At 40.3% G+C, this 20,913-nt stretch overlaps 1 protein-coding gene across 6 annotated transcripts in view; it reads left to right on the top strand.

The window, feature by feature from the left end:
• schip1 (schwannomin interacting protein 1) overlaps positions 1-20,459 on the top strand; it is a 190,599-nt gene extending 170,140 nt beyond the window's left edge. For 5 of the 6 annotated variants that reach the window (XM_041046585.1, XM_041046587.1, XM_041046586.1 and 2 more), the window contains 6 exons: positions 10,560-10,678; positions 12,224-12,341; positions 13,040-13,237; positions 17,439-17,562; positions 18,268-18,361; positions 19,563-20,459. In XM_041046585.1, the coding sequence (XP_040902519.1) occupies positions 10,560-10,678; positions 12,224-12,341; positions 13,040-13,237; positions 17,439-17,562; positions 18,268-18,361; positions 19,563-19,614 (705 nt within the window). In that variant the 3' untranslated portion in view covers positions 19,615-20,459. Of the gene's footprint in view, positions 1-3,692; positions 4,079-10,559; positions 10,679-12,223; positions 12,342-13,039; positions 13,238-17,438; positions 17,563-18,267; positions 18,362-19,562 lie in introns of those variants that run through there. The other variant, XM_041046588.1, reaches the window with a different exon arrangement.
• The last annotated feature ends 454 nt before the right edge of the window (positions 20,460-20,913 follow it).

Below are 20,913 nucleotides of genomic sequence, written 5' to 3' on the forward strand. Positions count from 1 at the left end.
AGCTCCCTCGAACACTTGCCTCTGTGTGAGTTAGTGGACTTCCCAATGGGCCGCCCCGTGCTCCTTTAGCAGCCCAATTTGTTTGGAACACAGAGCATTGCCATGGAGAAATTCTCACCACGTTGCTATGGTAGCTGCCCCCTTTCTTTTCCTCCTCTTTCCAAAATAAGACCAGATCTGAGCCTCAAACGTTCCCTTCATATGTGTCAGTAAATGGGACCTGATCTTGTTACTGTATCACACAAGCCTACACATTGACATTAAGAAGCAATGTGCCTGTTTGCAAATATAGAACTTAAAAACAAACATGGAGTAGGACTGATAAAAAGGGCAAGTGTAGGTGCATTGGTATCAAACATATGTACACACACACATGCACACACAGCGCCATTGGCCTTGGATTCCAAGCTTACAGGAGGTGCCAGGAACCCTCTCTCCCACAGTCCCCCTCTGTTCACTTGGAACAATAAGCTTTTCTGTGTGTGTATGTCTCTCTCACACTCGCTCTGTCAGCTGACCCGACTGTCAAGCCATCATCTACACCAGAGGAATTAACCTGTGTGTGTGTGTGTGTGTGTGAGTTTGTGTGTGTCTCAGATACACAGCTGAAAGTATCCACATGCCCTTGAACTGTGTCCGTGTGCATATTTGTGAGTGTGTTTGTGGGTGTTTGAAGATTACCGCTGCTGCCTTCCTGTGCATAGGTAACCCAGGTAACCCTTCCCTCCCACCCTCCTATCCCATTTGAATCAGCAGTGACTTCACCTTCACTATGAAGTCAGCCTCAGTAATGAAGCAGAGAACCAGCGGGGCCGACTGTGCCCCACCCTTTAGCCCCAAACACGCTGCTCTCGCTCACAACTAACATCGGCTTTATTGGCTTGTGTGTGTGCATGTGTGTGTCTGTGTGTTGTCTGTATTGTCCCCAACTGCAGTCCAGTGTGGGTGGATTCAGGAGACAGCCAGACAATTCGCCGTACTCTACCCATAATCCTTAGGGATCAACACTGAATCAAACCCACTTCCTTTTTTTTTTTTATTTAACCCCTTTGTGTGTGTGTGTGTGTGTGTGTGTGTGTGTGTGTGTGTGTGTGTGTGTGTATCTGTGTGTGTGTGTGTGTGTGTGTGTCATGCAAATGCATTATTCGCCAACTGTCTTCATCTCTGATTCTTTTTCTCATGTTGTTCTTGTTTTCACTCTCTCTCTCTCTCAGCAGAGTAACAGATGCATGTGACTCATGTTTATCAGTATCACTTGGCAGTCTCTTCCCTCTCGTCTTGCTCCTCTCATCTCTGCTGTACCCCTTTGTCCTTGGCTGGCTATTTCATTTTTTATCTGATATCCCTGACTTCCTGTTAGATCTCTGACTATTTAGCCAGATTCATCCTCTGAAGCTGTCTGCAGGTGGAGGTTTGATGGCTTAAAGGAAGGAAAAAAACAATCTGTTTAACTTTTGACGCTCTTTCCCTCGACATAAGGTTGGGGTTAAAGTTTTGTGTATTTCTCCAAGCTTTATAACAGGGCTATTGTTTCAGTTTAGTCTAGTTATGTTTCCAGTGGCTTGACAGATATAATGCATGTTTCATTCCAACCTTGCACCAAACCATATGTGTGTGAATAGGCTAAATATAGCATTAACAGGAGATAACCAGGGATGAATATGTAATGCTAGTATCAGTAATATTTGCAGGCAACTGGTAGTTAATAGAGAAATTGCCAGTGATATAGATACAGAATGAATAATAAAGAAAATAGGAAGTAAATGTCCTGTGTGCAGACACCCAACTAGAGCTGTGTATTGTTTGAAATTTCTCAATACCACTACCAATATAATATCAGTTTCAGTATGAATACTAAAGAAATTCTTTCTCAGTACCTTATTTTTATTAATTGAAAAATAATTTTCCACAAAACCCATTTCCATCTAATAAGCCAACCTACTTAAATACATCAGTGTCTAATTTGGTCTTAACACAAACTGGCTGCATAATAATTGCCAGAATGATTAGTTTTACTTCTTCTTTAACTTCTTTTACTTCTCTAATAATATATGAATAATATATGAATTTTCTGCTTTTCTCTGTTTATTTGTTGTTCATTTTACACTGATGTATCTTTCGGATTTGGACTTAGTCATACTGAACAAGCAATTTGAGGATGTCACCAAGGGCTTTGGGAAACTGTGAAATGTGTTATTTTTCAGTTTTCTGACATTTCACAGACAGTTAAGCAATTAACCAAAAAATAATCAACAGATTAATTAATGAAGGAAATATCCATTAGTTGCAAACTCAAAAATGTGCATTCAGTTTAATCACAGTAAAAATGTATGTGATTCCCTATTTAGGTGCAAATAAATTATGAGTTTATTTCCATTTCAGCGTGGTAATGGTTTTCTAATTCCTTGTCGTGCCTATCATTTTTCTATGTAACCACTTGATGGTGTGTGTGTCTGTGTTTGTGTGAAGTCATGTTCCCCTGCAGTGTGATTCTGCAGCCATATGTAGATATAATTTTCTGTCTGGGCGGCTATGACAAATATATGAGTCATGGGTCGATAACGTCAAAGATGAGATCATTACACACCGTGGAGAGCTCAGATTGAAAATGTAAGCCACTGATACAAGGCACAAGCAATCTCTGTGTACATATGTGAGTGAGTGACTCTGTATGTGTGGGCTTGTTTTACAATATTTGTGGGGTCCGAAAAACGGGAACCCACTATACTTGTGGGCTCCAGTAGCTTTGTAGGGACCAAAATTCTGGACCCCACAAGTTTATGGGTTAAGACTTGGTTTTAGGGTTCACGTTAGAATTAGATTTAAGTGCGTGTCTGTGTTTTGGTTACCTCTTTGGGACCTTTTCTGGTATAAGACGTTGTTGGGATCAGTATTCCTTATGGGGACCAAAGCCTGGTCCAGATGAGGCAAAACACTGTTTCTGAGGCCCCAGTCAAGGTTACTTTAAGATTAGGGTTAGTCGTGAATTGATAATAGTTAAGGTTAGGGTTTGGGTCTAGCTGTCTATAATGAGTGGAGGTCAAACCAATGTCCTAACAAGAATAGCTACGCAAACTTGTGTGTGTTTGTGTGCCGGACTAATGGTCCATTGTGCTCTGTCAGAGTTTATTCAGCTGGCTGAGGCTGTGGGGCTGCTGGCTTTGGAGTCCAGACAGGCACTATTTTTACCTTAGCAGGAAGGGAGCACACTACCTCCTCTGTTACATAAACACAAAGATTTTCACATTCATTTTGCCTTCTTAAAAATCTACATTTTAAGTTAATCTCTCTTTCACAAACACACACAGAATTGTAAGCTATTCTAGATAAGCGGGTTAGGAAGCTTAAAAGGGGAAAAAATTAGAAAAGAGTCCTGGGTGTAACAGAGGGAGAATAAATATAGACAGTGAGAGACAGTGTCCAGGCTCCAGACACACTGGGTGTCATCTAAACACACACACACACACATAGTAGTACCGTGCCATAAACATGCACACACTGTTGCTATCCCATCTCTGAGGTGTGTCTTTCCAAACTGGTGGTGAGCAGCTGCTGTCCTCACGTCAGGGCGTTAAATCGGAAAAAAACACCAGTGTGAGTTTCTCCCTCTCCCTCCTCTCTCTCTGGCTGTGAGAGGCCGCCCTGTCCAGAGGGTGGAAGGCAGGGAGGGTCTAAAGGGGCCTTACCTCTGACCATTGTGCTTTCACAGTCCTGTGGGAGAGACAGGAAACCTATAGAGGGAAAGAGTAGTAGTAGTCAGAAAGTGCAGGGAAGTGAAAGAGAAACAGTGTCACAACATGTTAGAGAAGGACAAGCCACTGGACGTGTAGATTTTTGTGTGTGTGTGTGTGTCAGACCATGGTAAGAGTGAGTTGGCTGGGAATAAGATGTGTACTGACTTGGCCCAACCTCAAGAGTCGGTCTGGACTAACCTACTGACTGAGGAGTAGAACGGAAAAGACAGGAAGACAGAGAGGGAGGGATGAGGGAGGCACTGGATAATATGGATGGATGTGGTGGAGTGGATGATGTCATCAGGCAAGCGTCCAGCCTCTGCCTCACTGATGACTACAAAGAGGTAAAGGACAATGTCATGTTTGCATGTGTCTTATTCCATAGTTATGAGTCATCATGAATTAACTGAAACCAATGCATGCTGAAGTCTGGCTCTGTCCAGAGATAACAGTATTCATCTACCAGCAACTCTAAAGATCACTAATTAACAGGTCATATCTTGTTTGTTTGATCCATACTGATGTGTAAAAATGATGTGTAAAAAATTGTGGTGGGTTATGTGTAGGACTTTTTCTTGGCCAGAAGCAGAGACACCACCAGTCTTCAGAAAGTTACTGGTCCCAGCACATTAACTACCTAAATACCGCAGTATGTCATTTGTTTTTTGTTTGCAGATTTAACATATAAAGTCTAACTTGTGAATTAGTGAGTTTTAAAAGAGCTGGTCGGCAGATTTTGTGTCAGTTGGGGACTAGCAGACTGGCTGTTAGCCCCTGTTCCTAGTCTTTATGCTAAGCTAAGATAACCTGCTGCTGGCCTCTGCTTTTTATTGAACATCTAACTCTCAGCTAGAAAGTAAATAAGTGTATCTCTTCATGTTCCTTTGATAGGGTTTCATGGGTTGTGTGCAGCTATGTCATACACCTCAAAGGCTGAGTCTGATGTTATGCTTGAAATATGGAAGTATGGGCATTGAAGTGCTTAGATATTTGGGGCAAAGCTATGACATAATGGTGTGGGTAACCAGGCTTTTATCCTTAAATCTGCTTCTTTCACTGGGAGAAAAAGCAGATTCCTCCTCTGTATCTTTCTGCACAAATCCATAGTCTGGCCTTGTTGTAGAGAGAAGCTCAAATGTCACTCGGAGAACCATTGTCCTGTCTAAACCCACTTCATGCTCCCCATCTCTCCTCCCTCCCTTTGTATTTCTCCCCCCTTTTCTTTTTTTTTCCCTTTATCCCACCATAACCCTCCCCCACTTCTTTTACCACCACGCACACACTCATATACAGCCCTCTACCCCTTGCTGAGTTGTTCTCTCCCAATCTGAGTGACAGGAACAGACTTGTACTGACCTGCAGCTGAACTGTATGAGGGGTCAGAGGTCAGGTCCCTTATCTGGGATGGAATGTTGTACTGCCTAGACAGACAGGTCTCAGATAGCAAGGGAAGAGAAGATGGTCTTACACACACACAGGCGTTTTTATCCTCCTCAGACTGGATGTAGACTATGTATGTAGTAGGATGTAGTGTGTATACTTTAAGGTAGTTGGACATTTTAGGAAACACTTCTTTGCTCTCGAGTTAGATGAGAAGATTGAAACTGGTTACATAGAACTACTACATGTCTGGTCCTCGTCAGAATGGAAACACGGGGAAACAACTAGTCTGGCTCAGTCCAAAGGTAACACAACCACCTTCCTGGAGTCTTGTAACCATGGGTTTGCAAGGCAGCTTTCTGAAGTCTCCTCTAGGAATTCACTGCACCCAGCCAAGAAAGAGTTCTGCACATAACCCACCAGAAAGCCAAAAAGAAGTTTTTGTATAGTTTGACCAACCGAGATGGCACATCAGTCAGTGAGAGGTGCTGGTTGGCAGATTTGTTTCCAGTCTTTACCCTAAGCTGAACTCACCTACTTATGGCTGCGGTTGTTAAGCATACAGACAAGAGAGTGGTATTAACGTAACTATCAGTAACAAAACAAATATATGCATTTCCCAAAATGTTTATCTGTTCTTTTCAATGGATTATATATTGACTTTAGACTATATTTTAAGAAATATGTACAAGTGCAGTTTTAGTTCAATTTAAGCAAGGACATCTGTTTGAACTGTAAAGCTACATGGCACAGTCAAAACACACACTCACACAAACACATACATACAGCAGACACAGCGACCTTGTATCTGTTTGTAGAGCTGTGAGCTCAGCAGCAGCTCACTGTCAGGCCTTGAAAACATATCAGAGTGAAGCTGTCCCTGTTTGGATTCTCAGTACCACACACAGATATCCAAAACACGGGAACACACACACACACACACATACACAAAAATGCATACACGCACACTTAGCACAACCATACCTCTATAAAAAGCTCTCTGAAATGCAGTTTTTCCAAACACATTTAGTTTGATCCAGGTGCACAGTAATTTCATGCTTTCACTCTTCCTATTCTTTAAAAGACACATAGCCTGTGCTCACAAGGCCTGGCATGTACGTGTGTGCTTGTGTGTGAACAGTGGGTTCTTGTCTCCAACCAGGGAGTGAGGTCTTGGCCGGTGAAAAGCCTCCATTGTGCAGAAAAAGGGAAAGCACTTAGTGAGGAATGGAGGGAAAGAGAAGAAAGGAGAGAGAAATATTCAAAAATGAAGGGGTGACATATTTTAAAAGACCTCTCATTTTAGCAGATTTTTCAAAATTTAGAGACAGCAAGAATGCTAAAAAAAGGAGACTGAAATCAGAGGACAGAAAACCATAGGCATGCAGAGATACACACACACACATCCACATTTATACACATCTTAGCTCTTAAGCACTAAACAATTTCTGGCCACAAGAGCCGGCAATTTGGGGAAGGCAGAGGGAGGATGCTGTTTGTTAGCACAGATAATTAAATTCTTCTCCCTCCTCTAATATAGATTTTCAAGGAAGATTTGAGGGCTCAGAACAAGCACCCTGTCGTCCATTGCCAAGGCTAAATCACCCTCTAGGCCTGCGGATGAGTGGCTGTAGTGCAGAGTGGAGGAGAAAATGTCTTTGTCAATGAGCGTTTTTCAGTAGAGGAAATTGCTTGGTGAATTTGAGGAAAAACACAAATTAGCCCAATTGTGTTCGCCCCAATCTAATTTGGACAGTGACGGCTCTTTGCTCAAGGCCAGGAAATGAAGGAGGTGGTTAGGATTATCACTCATTCTCTCTCTTGCTGTCTCTCTTGCTTTCTCTCTCTACTCTCTTTCCCACAGTGTTAATGTAATGGATCCAGCAATTTTCCATGTCATCATCATGTGGAAACAGGCATTCAGATAATGCAACATCTCAGGATTTTATTGGATTTTATATGAAGCTGCAGTGGGAAAAATTGCCAAGTGCACAAAGGGTTACGATAACATCTTATTAATGACAATTTGAGTGAGTGAGCCAATCAAAAGAACAGAAAGTTTGTGTAATCCCAGTCAGTGACATGCAAGGTTTACATAAAATTCACCCAAGTAAGTTAGTTAGAAGGTGAGCTACGTGTATGGATGATAAAAGAAGTGTGTAGAAAAGGAAAGATAGGCAGAGGCATGTGTTTACTACCCATTTCGCACCTTCACCTCTCAGTGGCAAATTCCACACCTTTGTAAATATTTTATAGGGCCGCCATGATGACTCTTATACCACACACAGCCCACCCAGGCACACACAGAAGCACACAACACAAACTTGCTGTACAACATGATGTTTATTCAAAGATACAAAGGGAGGAAGGTGTTTTGTCAGGCAGCTGTGAGATGCAGAGATGGTGTCCTACAAGTTAATTCAGCTGCAGGCCACTGATCACTTTTGACTTGTGGTACGTGAGAGTTTTTCCCCACTTATCATGACAGTGCATCCTGACTAGTTTGTAAGGATTTAATTGAGAGTTGAAACTTTCAATTAATTAATTCTTAAAAAAAAAAAAAAAGCAACTTTGTTGATAAATGTTTCAATAATTTTTCAATCACAAATGCCAAAACTTTTCTGGATGAAACAAGACATTTAAAGATTTCACCTTGGGAAGATAAACTGGTTGCTGATATTTTATAGAGATAATAATCTGTAGATTAATCGATAATGAAAATAATCATTAATCATGTGATCAACCAGTTACCAGTCTAACCAATGGTAGATGCAAACCATTTCACCCTGATTTGAAGTGTAAATAGTAAAGTTCATATTTAGCCCTTTGTTAAGACTTGGTGTGTCGTGAGCAGCTTTATGCAGTCGTATAAATCACAAATATTATCCAAAGACAGTTACACATTAGTTTGTCCTTGAGTGCTGATGAACTTGCCTGTGGCAGTGTGGGTGAAATGCTTTTCATTGTAAGTCAATGCAGCAGCATATGCTCTGTGCTCTGCCTCATATTTAATTTTTGAATGGGCTAGTGAAACTGATGACTCAGACTGTTAATGAACAAGTTATGATCCCTAGCTGAAGATGTAAGCTTGATTATCCTCACATTAACCAACATTTAAGTTAAATTACTAAAGGTTAAACCACTGTACGTCTTTACATCAGCATATCAACACACAAACTTCTAGCAGAGAGTATGTGCGCGGTCTTGCAAGCCGTTTTGAAACGGAGCTGTAAACTTTATGCTGATGCCGATGCTGTTTGATTACTCAGTATCCTGATACAAAACGTGCCCTGGCCTCTCCTGTATGTGTCACACTCAATTCCCACCCGCATCTCAGCACAGCCCAGATTTTTGTTTTTTCTCAACCTTCAACACATGAGGGGAAAAAAACTGTTAACAGTGCTCAGTCGACTTGTTGCTTCTGGTTTTCGTCTTCGCCTGAAGGAGCTGTTCAGTGCAGTATCTTGACTGACAGTGTGTCATCTGTATTGTAGTCAGACTTGTGTGAGTGATATACGTGTACATAAATGTGTTTGACCTGCACTGTACCACACAGGCTGCTGTTGCGCCTTTGAAGCAGTGAATTGAAACTCTCAAGTGTGTTCATCTTGACTCCCCAGGCAATCTTTCAAACACACACACACAAAGGAGCAGTGCCAGGTCTGCTCCTCTATGTGCCAGTGTGTGTGCTGGTGGTGCCAAATGCGTCTTGCAGGCTCTTGTGTGGAGTGGGATTATGTTAATTTGTCCTTGGTGTAGGCACTCTCACCAACGCCTGCACATTGTCAAGAGAGACAGACAGAAAGAGAGGAAAGGAAAGAGTGAAGCAGTTGAGAAATGAGTGGGAGAGAGGTGAAGGTGTGATGAGTGATTTAGAGTGAGAAGAACAGAATGAACTGCAGAGATAGCTCGATGGAAGAATCATTGAGCCCTGAGGCTGAAGAAGAGAAGTGGGAATGGAAGAAGATGAATGGAATTGGGGATAGTGAGGAAAAGAGATCAAGACAAATGACTGGTGCGGCTGAATCAGGCGGAAAAATAATGTGAGGAACAGTGAAATCTGAGAAAGGTGGAAAATTTGTAGGAGAGTAAGTGCAATAATGGGAAAGAGATAGATCCAGAAGGGAAGGGATAGAGGTTACACTTCAGGCCAACTCCACTGGCATTCTTTCTCACCACCTTCTCTTATTGATTCTACTCTCTTTTTTGGCCTGTTTTTATTTGATAGTGAAAGTAGAGAAACATGACTTAACATTTAGGCCATCAGACAGTCTATTTACACTTTTACGTTTTTATTAAACTTTCAAAACTAAAATAAACCAGTCGTTCCCTCCAGGTGTCACAAGATAATGTTGTTGTCTACATTAAATGATTGTTATTTCCTCTGGCTTGGTGCTTAATAATACAGATGGCCCAGTAACCAAACAAGCACAGATGCCTCATGTTAACCGATGCCCATCATTCAAGGTAATTAAACCCAAATTTATAGTATAGATATAGTCCCATGTTGTCAAAGCACAGTATTTTTAACCTTCATGCAACACCTTCATGCTTTTTGAAGGGAGATTCTTAGATCAAATGATAGAAAATGAAAAAGCTCTAATGCTTCTGTGCAACGGCAGCATGTGCAAAAGGTGCTTCTGAGAATTTAACTCTTCTCATTTGATCAGAATCAGTCTGAGTCACTCATTAATTGATTGCACCTCAGTTGGATGTGTTCACACACTGTCAGCACAGACAAGACGTCCTGTGCGGACTGGTGTGTGTGAGTATGTGTGAAGCACTGTTTAAGCTGTGGCTGTGCTGGGTTAGGAATTCATGATTGGGTAGAGGCCAAGTGAAAGTTACTCTGGAAATGTTTAATGTTGGGATTCTTGAAGATTGAAGCATATATGAAACAGCTATTACTGTTCTTCCTCTGGACTTTACCATATGTAAACTTAATCCTGTGTGTGTCCTGTAGGAGAAGACCTACTTTTTGTGTGTTAACTGAAAAAACAGCAACACCTGCTGGTGAATACTGGTAATGTCAATTTGTAATGATCCCTACCTAGACATTTCACACATTTTGCTTTTTCTTTTCTCATCACTTTGTATCAGAGCTTGCTAACATAACACCGAACCTCTTACTGCAAATTAAGAGGAGGAGGTTGCCGCTATTAATATACTTGCACTTGGCTGTTGGAAAGTGCTCAGGGTAACAGTGTTTCTATTTGTGCAGTCACGTGGGGAAGGAGGGTGTTAGGGTGATCTAACATGCCAGGAAACTATATATAAGTACCTGGGTTTAAGGTGCCAGCATCCATTCTGATGAAGGATCTATGAGGAAGATACCTAATCCCCACCATGCTGAACCCTGACTTCTGGCCTCATTGTGAAACTACAGCATTAATCACCAAAAAGATCATAAGTAAATGACCTAATCTTGTTAATCTCCTGTTGCAGGCCCAAAAGAATGAGAGGGAGTCTATCAGGCAGAAGTTGGCCCTGGGCAGTTTCTTTGATGATGGGCCCGGCATCTACACCAGCTGCAGCAAGAGTGGCAAACCCAGCCTGTCCTCACGGTAAGATCTCTAATCTCTGTCATATTACCTCTTTTTTTAACCAGTCAACATGTGACTGGTGCTCGGAAAACACAAGATTTTGGTTTGCTTGTATTTTTTGTGGTCCTGAAGAAGGATGTACTGTATGGAAATCCTAAACAAATATAAGAGCAGTAGCTAAATGTCAAAAGAACCTGAAATTCCGAAGTGTTACAAAGGTTTTACAAAAGAAAAAGAGACTATACGGTTTAACTCTAAAAGTCCAGATTTACTGTCATGGTAAACTTTCAAGACAAGACAGGAGGACTAAAGAATGACAGGAAGCAGAGAGGATTTGTGCTGTGTCAATGAGCCAGATATAATCAGCCCTCGTGACTTCCCAAATTTGCACACACTGCTACCACCTCCTACACTGTACCTTACTGGAACTAGATGTTCTGTAAACGTTTTCTTTGTATTCTTGTTATTTTAGCCATGTGGATTTCTCAATTTTGCTGTCGCAAATTAATGACTGATTGCGGTGCTTAATGCTTCATTGATGCTTTCAAAGAAATATTTAAATGACAGTACTGTGTGAAAATATGATACCCTTGTTTGAGATGGGAAGTCATAAACACCCTGTTATTAGAGCCAGAGTGAGACATTTTACATTTCACAACTTGTCAGTTGGACACGCTATGTGATGGAAGCACAGTTTCTAAATTACCTCAAACATCTCTTCGGCATTTCCATGCATTTCTTGCTACTTATCAACTGACATATTCACCAATGCTATATATATATCTGCCCTAAGTTTATATTGTGTGATTTATCAGTCAGCCTCTACACTGTATGTTAAAAGCAACACTTTATCACTTTCTTGTCATCAAAGAAAGTCAGTAGACACTTTAGAGGCCCCTACAATCTATTAAATTCAATTTACAGGCAGCTTTTTGATGCTGCCTCTACCAAAAAAAAAAAAAAAAAACAATCGACCACTCAGGTCCTGTTTTAATTTGGAGTGACTGGATCTATTCTGTGTAATCAATCAGCTCTGTTTTTAATTACTGCATTGAATAAGCAGATTATTGATCTACAGTCGGCTGGACTTGCACTTAGTGATACCCCCCCCCCCCCCCCCCCACTAGTCCCAGGTAGATTGGAACAGACCTACCAGAGGTATCCTTGATCGATCCATATTGGAGAGAAGAGGGGAGATGATTAAAAACACTAACCCTTTCTAATTTTATCTTTAGCTGCCACTTTGCTCTGGTGATAAAACCAGTTTCTGTTAGGAATTTCTTTCTTTTTCTTTAGTTTGTACTCATTTTCGATTCAACTCACTATTGTACAGTACGTATATTCACAGCACTCAAAATCCTTTATTGAGGCAAAGCACTTTGTTGAACTCACCTTAGGTCAGTTGTATTAGCAGCAGTTCTTTTGACATTCCTGTCAGTTTTGACCCAGGTCTGAGTCAATTACAGCAGAAGCAGCTAACATTGAACTGACTTGACTCTTCTCTGCATTTATGCTAATATTAACACGTCTCCCGCTCTTTCAACCCATCTCTGTCTCTCCCTGCAGGCTGCAGAGCGGGATGAACCTCCAAATTTGTTTTGTCAATGACAGCGGCAGCGACAAGGACAGTGATGCAGATGACAGCAAGACAGAGACCAGTCTGGACACACCTCTGTCCCCCATGGTAAGCACTGATGCCCACGTGTGCCTTTTGAAGCACATGCAGAGTTATTACAGTATTTCTCCAGAATTCAATAATGAAAGAATTTTCACTATGAAAGCTGTGTTATGATATACAGAACTGAAGGTGTGAACGCGTAAAGATCTGACTGTGTAAAAGCGAGACTGAGACAGAACAAGAATGATAACACTGAAATGGACAATGTATTCACTATGAATCACAGAGATACAGTAGCTGGTGGTTTCGTTGCTTTATGAATATCTTTTCTCAAGTTTTCTGGCCTGTTAACCAATTCACAGGCAGCAAATGAGAGGTGAATTGGAATACGCTCACCAAGGCCATGGATGACTGGCCACATTAACCTGCTGTCGGCCTGAGACACATTTAACAGAAATAGGGGGGAGAAAGAGAGAATTATCATCTCCTTACATGTTCATCCTTGCTCTCCTCACATTTCAACAACGGGATGTTCCTGTCAGTGTGTAAAATCTACACAGGAAAAAGATGAAAAATACAGAAACATTAATCCTCTGACCTGGTCTTTCTTATCCTCTTCTCTTTCCTTACTTCATTCTTGCCCCTTTTCTCTTACCTTTACTATACTATTTTTTCCTTCTTCATTTCTTATTCCATTCACTGTCTCCTACTTATTTTATTCCACCTTGCAATGCTTGTCATTTCTTCCCTCTTCCTCCCCACAGTCCAAGCAGAGTTCGTCCTACTCGGACAGGGACACCACAGAGGATGACTCTGAGTCTCTGGAGGACATGGACTTCCTGAGTCGACAAAAGAAGCTGCAGGCAGAAGCGAAACTGGCCCTGGCGATGGCCAAACCCATGGCCAAGATGCAGGTGGAGGTGGAGAAACAGAATCGTAAGAAGTCACCAGTGGCCGACCTGGTCAGTACCAGAAACTCGATTCTGCCTTTGACTGTTAAAGGCAACTTAACACATAAATGCCAGTTGGCCAGTTTTCTGGATCACTGCTGTGTTCTTTGAAGTCACTTGAGATGAAGCGACCAGGGCCAGTGTAGTTTTGTATATATGTAGTTTTATACACAAAATAGACACAGTGGAAGCAGAAGATTTATTAATATTTAAAATGCGTAAGAAGAAAAGGAGGAAGTATATTTGCTGCTTCAAGCTTTCAGATTTACTTAAGCAGTTCAGTGTTTTTATACTAACAATGGATCGCTTGAAAGGGGTAGCTCATTGTGCTGAACAAAGACAGTTATTTTCCAGACTCTGTGGTTCACTTCAGCTTCATAGCAGGAAAGAAAACTCCAAAATGACTTGTTTATGCTGCCTGACCAGCACCTAACCCTAACCCACCAAACAGTTACATTCACATAGCTGCCAGAAACACAATGATATGAATTATAATGTTTCTCCATATCTGCTGGATGTGTAAACATACAGCTTGCCTACAAGTTTGTCATATGGATTAAAAGTTGATGATGTTAGTGTTGTGTTTACATCTAATTTAATAATAAAAAATCAGTTATCGCAGCTTTAAAACCATCATCACCAACAAAATATCAGGTGTGCCAGCTGATTCCTCAGATGCATCAGTGACGCTGATGATGGCTCAGTTTTAAAGGCTGTCAGTATGCTGTATTTATTACAACAACCAGTGCTCTCATCAACTCCAGTTTCTTTTTGTCCTGTTCAGAGAAGGTGTATAGTATATCTGCTAATAGCTAATGGCAAAGGTTTCTTCACTCTGATCAGTTATTTCAGTGTTTTCTGTATTGATGATAAATGATTTTCCTTTACATGGAGTGTAGACATTGTTACATTATCAACCTAATTAATGTAGTGTCCATTAACTGCTGTTCCCTCTACCCACTCCTGATGATAGTTTTAAAGCAAAACCAAAAACCTTACACAGCAAGTATGACTCTTTTTGCTGGAGTAACTTTTTGATATTCTGTTAGAATTGTGATAATAACTTAAGAAGAAGGTTTTGAAATTAGCCCCTGAGACTGTAACTGAAATAACCAATACTTTATGCCAGTGATAAGGTAGCACAGTACACTGACACTTTTCTGACACAGCTTACACTGGCCTGTAATGGAAACAAATCATGAAGGCATCATCATCTTTATCAAGATTTTTAAGATAGAACAAAAGGGTTTTGGGACAAAATATGAGGCATATCTTAGTCAATATGTGTCATATGACATTAAAATTTTCTCCATATTGTATTGTATTAACAAAAGTCCAGCATGTGATCCATTAGTCAACGTATGTGAGAACAGATGGGTGGGTAGTGTTTCGGTAACATATGAGTGTTGGATAGTGTAACAGGTTATGTTGTCCCTGGTTCACTCTCTTCCTCTGCCCCCGTTTAGAGGAAGGAAGGTGATGACGACCGTGCTCATCATTATTTCATCAATTTTTATCTGCCTCACTGCCTCTTCAGGCACACGCACCAACACACCTACACTGTGAGGCTTACACACACCATAATTCCACTCGGACTTGCAGGCAGAACCGCTTTACTTATTCAGTGAAGAGAAGGGCAGCTCGGCCAGGCCCATCTATAATTCATGCAGCAAAAAGCATTGACTTCAGTGTTTAGGGATGTCGCAGTGCTCAGCAGTCAGAAGACATCACTGTCACATTCAGGCCGAACATACAGTGAATATTAAGATGTATTAAGGCTACAGACACCTGCAATGTCCACAACACCAGAGATCTATTAAACTGCCGTCATTACATGTGCTAAATACTTTCCTGGAACGGTTATTCTTAACCAGGGGGTAGTTCTGGAGCTGCCATGGGGATAGGTGGAAAGATTGTGGAGTAGATCAAGAGTAATTTAATACGTGCTGGTTGGCAGGTGAGAAGTCAAAACAGTTGGCTAAAAGCAATGGATAAATGATTAGAATAGTCAGCTCAACACTGAAATTGAAATTTGGTAAAATCAACTAACTGTTAAATTAACTGTTAAAATATTAGCTAAAAGTAAGAGAAAGATAAACAAAGAAATAATTTACTGTAAGTAATGGATAAATGACTGAAAGGTCCCCCCATGATAAACATTAACATTTCAATTGTGGGAAAAAAAAAATGATAGTAACACATTTGGAGTTTATCAATGAAAATGTGTGTGAGCTCATCTGATAAAGAGTTTGGGGGATTACATCAGATTAAAAGGTCAGGAGCCAGTGTTTTAGTCTACTGGAATTTTAGCTCACTTCCAACTAAACTGGATTGTCCTGTCCTTTTGTCAAGGGCAAAGAATGGGACTTCAGGCAGCACAGTTAGCCTGTATTCCAGTGTCTGTGTGTGTGTACTGGGAGTGTGGGTTTTCCTAAATCTGTATAAACAGAAACAATGAGGGAAAGCGAGAAAATCAGTAAGAGAAAAGAGGGGGAGAGATTTAGATTCTATGGTAAAATCTCTATTCAGTCTGTTAACTTCATTCAGAGAATAGTGTAGTTCCTTGTCCGACTCATAGCTGGAGATTTGTTTGCTGGTATTGAACATTTGTAATTAGTAGTATCATCGTGCTACCACAGAAACTCACGCCGTGGTCAGAAGAGTAGCCTTTTGAGTCAAGTCTAAAACTCTTCCCATCAATTAGTGACATCACATTTCTCTACATGTCACCGCTTTGTGCCCAGCTACGACTCATGAAACTGAAACTGACACGTCACAGCCTCAAGTACAGTTGCATCAGTGCCAATGTGAAAGTGAAAGAGGAGTGACACAAAGAGTGAGAAGAGCCAGATGGCCACACACGCAAAGTGTGATACATTTTCTCACCTACTCTTTGTCAAGACCGGAGATGAAAGTAGTACGGAAAGAGAAATGGGTGTTGAAGGAAAAGGGAAAGAATGTAGACTGGTTGGAGTGTTGACAGAGGGATAATCAGGTAATCGAAAAGCAAATTACCTGCTTGTGTTTCAGTTTTAAAAGCCTTAAATATTAAGGGTAAAACTGAAAAATAAAAGGTACAGTCTGGAGCCAAATTTTCTCAGGCATCGAATAATACAGTAATTGGCACAAATACAACTCCAAGCCACTGCATTACATGGAAGTTCATAATTTTCTCTCACAGGGAAACAATGTGTAATTTCTCACCTTTTATTGTCACTTCATCTTTTTCTGTGATTGCATAATGTTTTCACAGCTGTAGATGTGTGGGATTTTATCTTAAATGGTAAAATACTAGGGAATTTAAAGGCGTTCTGGGAAAAGAGCAATCATTTTAAATTTAAGAAGAGATGTAAAGTAAAATTAACCATGTTTCTCCACTCTGTTGTGTACCTTGTGCTCTCATTACGAGCAGTATCACTGCTGGCCTCTGGTCACTGAGTTCATGTGCTGTTTATTTGTATAAAACACTGTAAACCTGTTTATGACCAAACAGCAGCACCTTCTTGAAATCCCCAAACTTTACAATCTCCCTATGCAGGGTGCTGACCTCCTAAAAGAAAAAGTGATATTCCCTTTAGTTTCGTCGGGGGTGTTATCAGAAGACAGAAAGTGACTGAAAAGAAAAAAAAAACAAAGAAAAAAGCAACGAAGGAAATTGTAAATAATCTCAAAACCAGGTTTTGACTGATTGACAGTTTGATTCAGTTTGACTGCATTTATTCTGCTGATAATTCATGCAATTTTGGCTTTTGACCATATCTCAGCAAAGTTAGAACTACAACTGGCAATTATATTCATTACCAAATAACTAGCTGATTATTCTTTTTCAGTGAATAGATTAGCTGTTTCGTATAAAATAACAGAAAACTGTGAAGGATGCCCATTTTTTTTATTTGTTTAAAATTATTGATCAATGTTTCTGTCAGTCAACCAATGTTTTAGTGGATACAGCTCACCGAATCATTTAAGAACTCTATCACTACCATTACTTGTATATAGCCTAGATGCAGTGTAGGACATTTCTGAATTCATTTTGTTTCTTATTCTAATTTAAATTGTTTGACACAAACACCTTTAAATGTATTCCTTGTGTTTTTTTCTTGTTACTAAATCTTGCTTTCATCCATCTTAGAAGGTCTCAACCTCCTGATAGAGAGAACAGTGTGTCTGATGTGTTTTTTCTTATACCGTGTCACTGTGTGTCTTTTGGCAGCTTCCACACATGCCTCACATCAGTGAGTGTCTAATGAAAAGAAGCCTGAAGCCCACCGACTTGAGAGACATGACACTGGGTCAGCTCCAGGTTATAGTCAATGACCTGCACTCCCAGATTGAGAGTGAGTTGGCCACATACACACATACGTGCACAGTGCAGTACATACACACTCCAGACACTGACCTCTACTTTCAATTGCAGAAATGAGCAAGACAGCAAATGGGGAAAAACATGCACATGCATACTGACCCCTACGATTTTTAGTGGATGTGAAAGTACTTTTATATATGTTAGTCAGTTCAAAGAACTTTACCAGTTGACAGCTTCCCCTGAGCATTTACTGTTAACACACTGTACACATCATTGATCCTGTTACTTTGTGATGAATAATCTCTCATCTTACATAAAACAGCTACAAAAATCCCCACAAGTCCAAAATGATGAGCTAGTTTTTACTTACAAAACAGACGTTCCCCTCAAAATCTCTTGTGTATGTGATTTATATTTTCTTGCCAAACTGAAGGAACAATAGCTGAAACATGTGATCTGAAAACAACCACAACCGATGTGTGGTCTGACTGTGAATATTCATAATGCTTTCAATGGCTTTGTGAGGCTACTTTATTAACTCGTCGTGGGAGATGTTAGCTGGTCGCATCCAGTATTTCATGTGGATTTCAAATCCATCCATTGACGAGGCTCAAAAAAACGTGTGTTATGATCTTGTAAATATGATGTGGACACATTTCTCTTTTGTCATAGTGATACGCCTGTGGCCTGACATCATTTTAATTCTTCATATTCTTCATATTATCTACCACTCCAGGCCTGAATGAGGAACTTGTACAGTTACTGCTGATCCGAGATGAACTACACATGGAGCAAGATGCCATGCTGGTTGACATAGAGGACCTCACCAGGTGATGAGGCAGTTACTGAGGAACTTATTCACTGCATTTACCATTATTAATTCTCTTGTCTGTGAGTGAGAATTGGGAAAAAAAATGTCAAGAATAACATGAGAACAGTTAGTCTATATTTTTGTTGTTGTCAAGATCTAATGAAAAAAGACCAAAATCAACATTGTTAGTCCATCTCTCTTTCCTACCCTTTCTTTGCCTCTCAGCCTCAAGCCTATTTGTTCCTACTGAAAATGTAAATATTTAAACATAATTAAGAAATATATAGTTTCAATTTTGTTGTTGTTGTTTTTGTTGTTTTTTTTTAAGACTAGGTGATTTCCTAAAACAGCTGGGGACTGTAGTTTTTAAAAGAGCACAGCATTGATTTAGCATTGCACTTCTACAACACTGTGACACACAATTTACAGTTTAAAATGAAAAGTAAGGAAAAACTGATGCAGCAGAAACAGGTATTTTTTATTTTACACATTTTTCCTCCATTACCCACAATTCAACTCGACCACCAACAGTTCAGTCAGAGATTCTGGTGTGTCATCCTGATAGCGGTTAATGTAGCCTCAAACCACAAGCCTCAAGCAGAGACAAGAAGCAGGCTATAGGGGCCCGGTAAGTTCACTTGTGTCTAATTCCACAGCCCAGAATTTTTTTTCCTTTTTCATTTTCAGCCCCAAACAACCCTGACCTAAGTGACATTGCTTACTTAATGCTACTTTTCTGACTTCTAGCAGCTTCCTCTGGAGCCACAAAAACTTTTCCACGTATGCAGGGCTACTTCCTAAGATCTGTAAACAGACTTCAGTGTATAAAATGTAATGTGGCATTCCCCTTTAACATACATTACTCAAACAGGAGAAAATTGTGCATTTTTTAGCTTTGTTCATCTGCATATTTAGCCCACCAGTGAGCACTTAGGGCAGCAGTATTGTTGTTTTGGTACTGACTCAAAATAAAGCACAGTGCCCATGTTCATGGCAATAAAAGAATATATCACCCAAAACAACAGTGTGGCACACTTGTGTTTTTAAAAGTTTCTGGACAGCAGTGGAAAGGAAAAAGCTACCATAGGCTTTAGCTACACAGACAATACTTGTTAGTATCAGGGTTGGTTTTAGTCTTTTCTTGGGATTTACTCACAATAAGAAAAATATACAGTATCATTAGACTTTAAATTACCGTATTTTCCCTTTCTATTTTCCAGGCATGCTGAGAGCCAGCAGAAACATTTGGCTGAGAGGACCCTATCCAAATAAAATGCCCACCCAGCTCCACCCTTCTCCCCTCTGCCAAGCTTAGCCCCTGCTCCAGACCAGACTTTTTCCCTTCGGCCATTCCACCTATGCCCTGTGTCGATCCTAAACCTTCCCGCTTGTCCCAAGTATTTTGCTCCTTACTGCTTCCCTGTCTCCCCCTTGTCTACCGTACTGTCCAACCCACTGACTTAAGTGGTAGAAGCAGCACAGGAGAGGGCCACTCTTTCATTTGCTTCTGTGGTTTTCTCCCAGCGCTAAGGACGGAGGAGCACTTCCTGCTTCGTGGGAGAAGAGGATTGTGTGTTGTCATGGATTCTGTCCCCAGCTTCCTGTGCAGTGATCGGCCTTGCTTTGCTATTGTTTCTTTTTAACTTTCTACATTCGCCACTAAATTATAACTGTTCAAATGCAAAAATTGTGGGAAAAAAATAAAATAATAGTGAAAACTTTAGTAGAAAGTCATTCATGAGAAAAAAGAAACAACATTGTATAAAAAAAAGATGGAAAACTAACTTCTTCAGACCATTTTAAGTTGGACAGTAATTTTAAAGTATTTCAAAGTTGACCTGTTTTTATTCTGCACAAATGGTAGTTTTCAACTGAGAAATGTTTATTTGAAGGTGCTAAAAGAGTGTAAAGGAAACATGCCTGCCTTGTAGTGGAGTCGTAGCTTTTGGTAATACGTTCACTCTAATTGCTCTTCAACATTTTGTGAATGTTGATTTTCTGACACAAGTCATTTTAAATGAATAAGTGTGTTAATATCGTTTTCATCCTATTGTATTCAGAAACTTTATTTGAGGAAAGATGTTTATGTACAGATATGTAAAATAAAGAATAAACTTTGTTTCATATATGTTGGCTTGTTGTGCACTATGTTGAATTTGTACAGCTGCATGTTGTTGCTGTATGTAACATGCTCATTCAAATGAGCTTCCTCTTTCTAATGAACTTAGGAAGTGTAATCACTGGTCACAACTCCAGCGAGAATACAAGACATCACCACATTACATTCAGGATGACTCAATACCTTCTGTTTCGGTCTTGCCTCATCGTGACACTGTCTCTCAATCGTTCATTTGTAGCTCACTCCCTGCTCTTGTTCTTTCACATGAAACCTGTAAAGAGAGTGGTCACTTGTGGTTAAAGGTATAAATGTACATGTTTTTCACATAAAATGTGATGACTGTCTCTCTGAGGAAGTCCCCACCCCTCCCCCTGACGGGTCATCTCTCTAAACGTATAGTGCATTTAGAGAGTGATTTCAAGTTTCAGTAGTTGATGGTCTGTGATGAAGCC

Source organism: Toxotes jaculatrix, chromosome 9, assembly GCF_017976425.1.
Source record: "Toxotes jaculatrix isolate fToxJac2 chromosome 9, fToxJac2.pri, whole genome shotgun sequence".
NCBI classification, from domain to species: Eukaryota; Metazoa; Chordata; class Actinopteri; family Toxotidae; genus Toxotes; species Toxotes jaculatrix.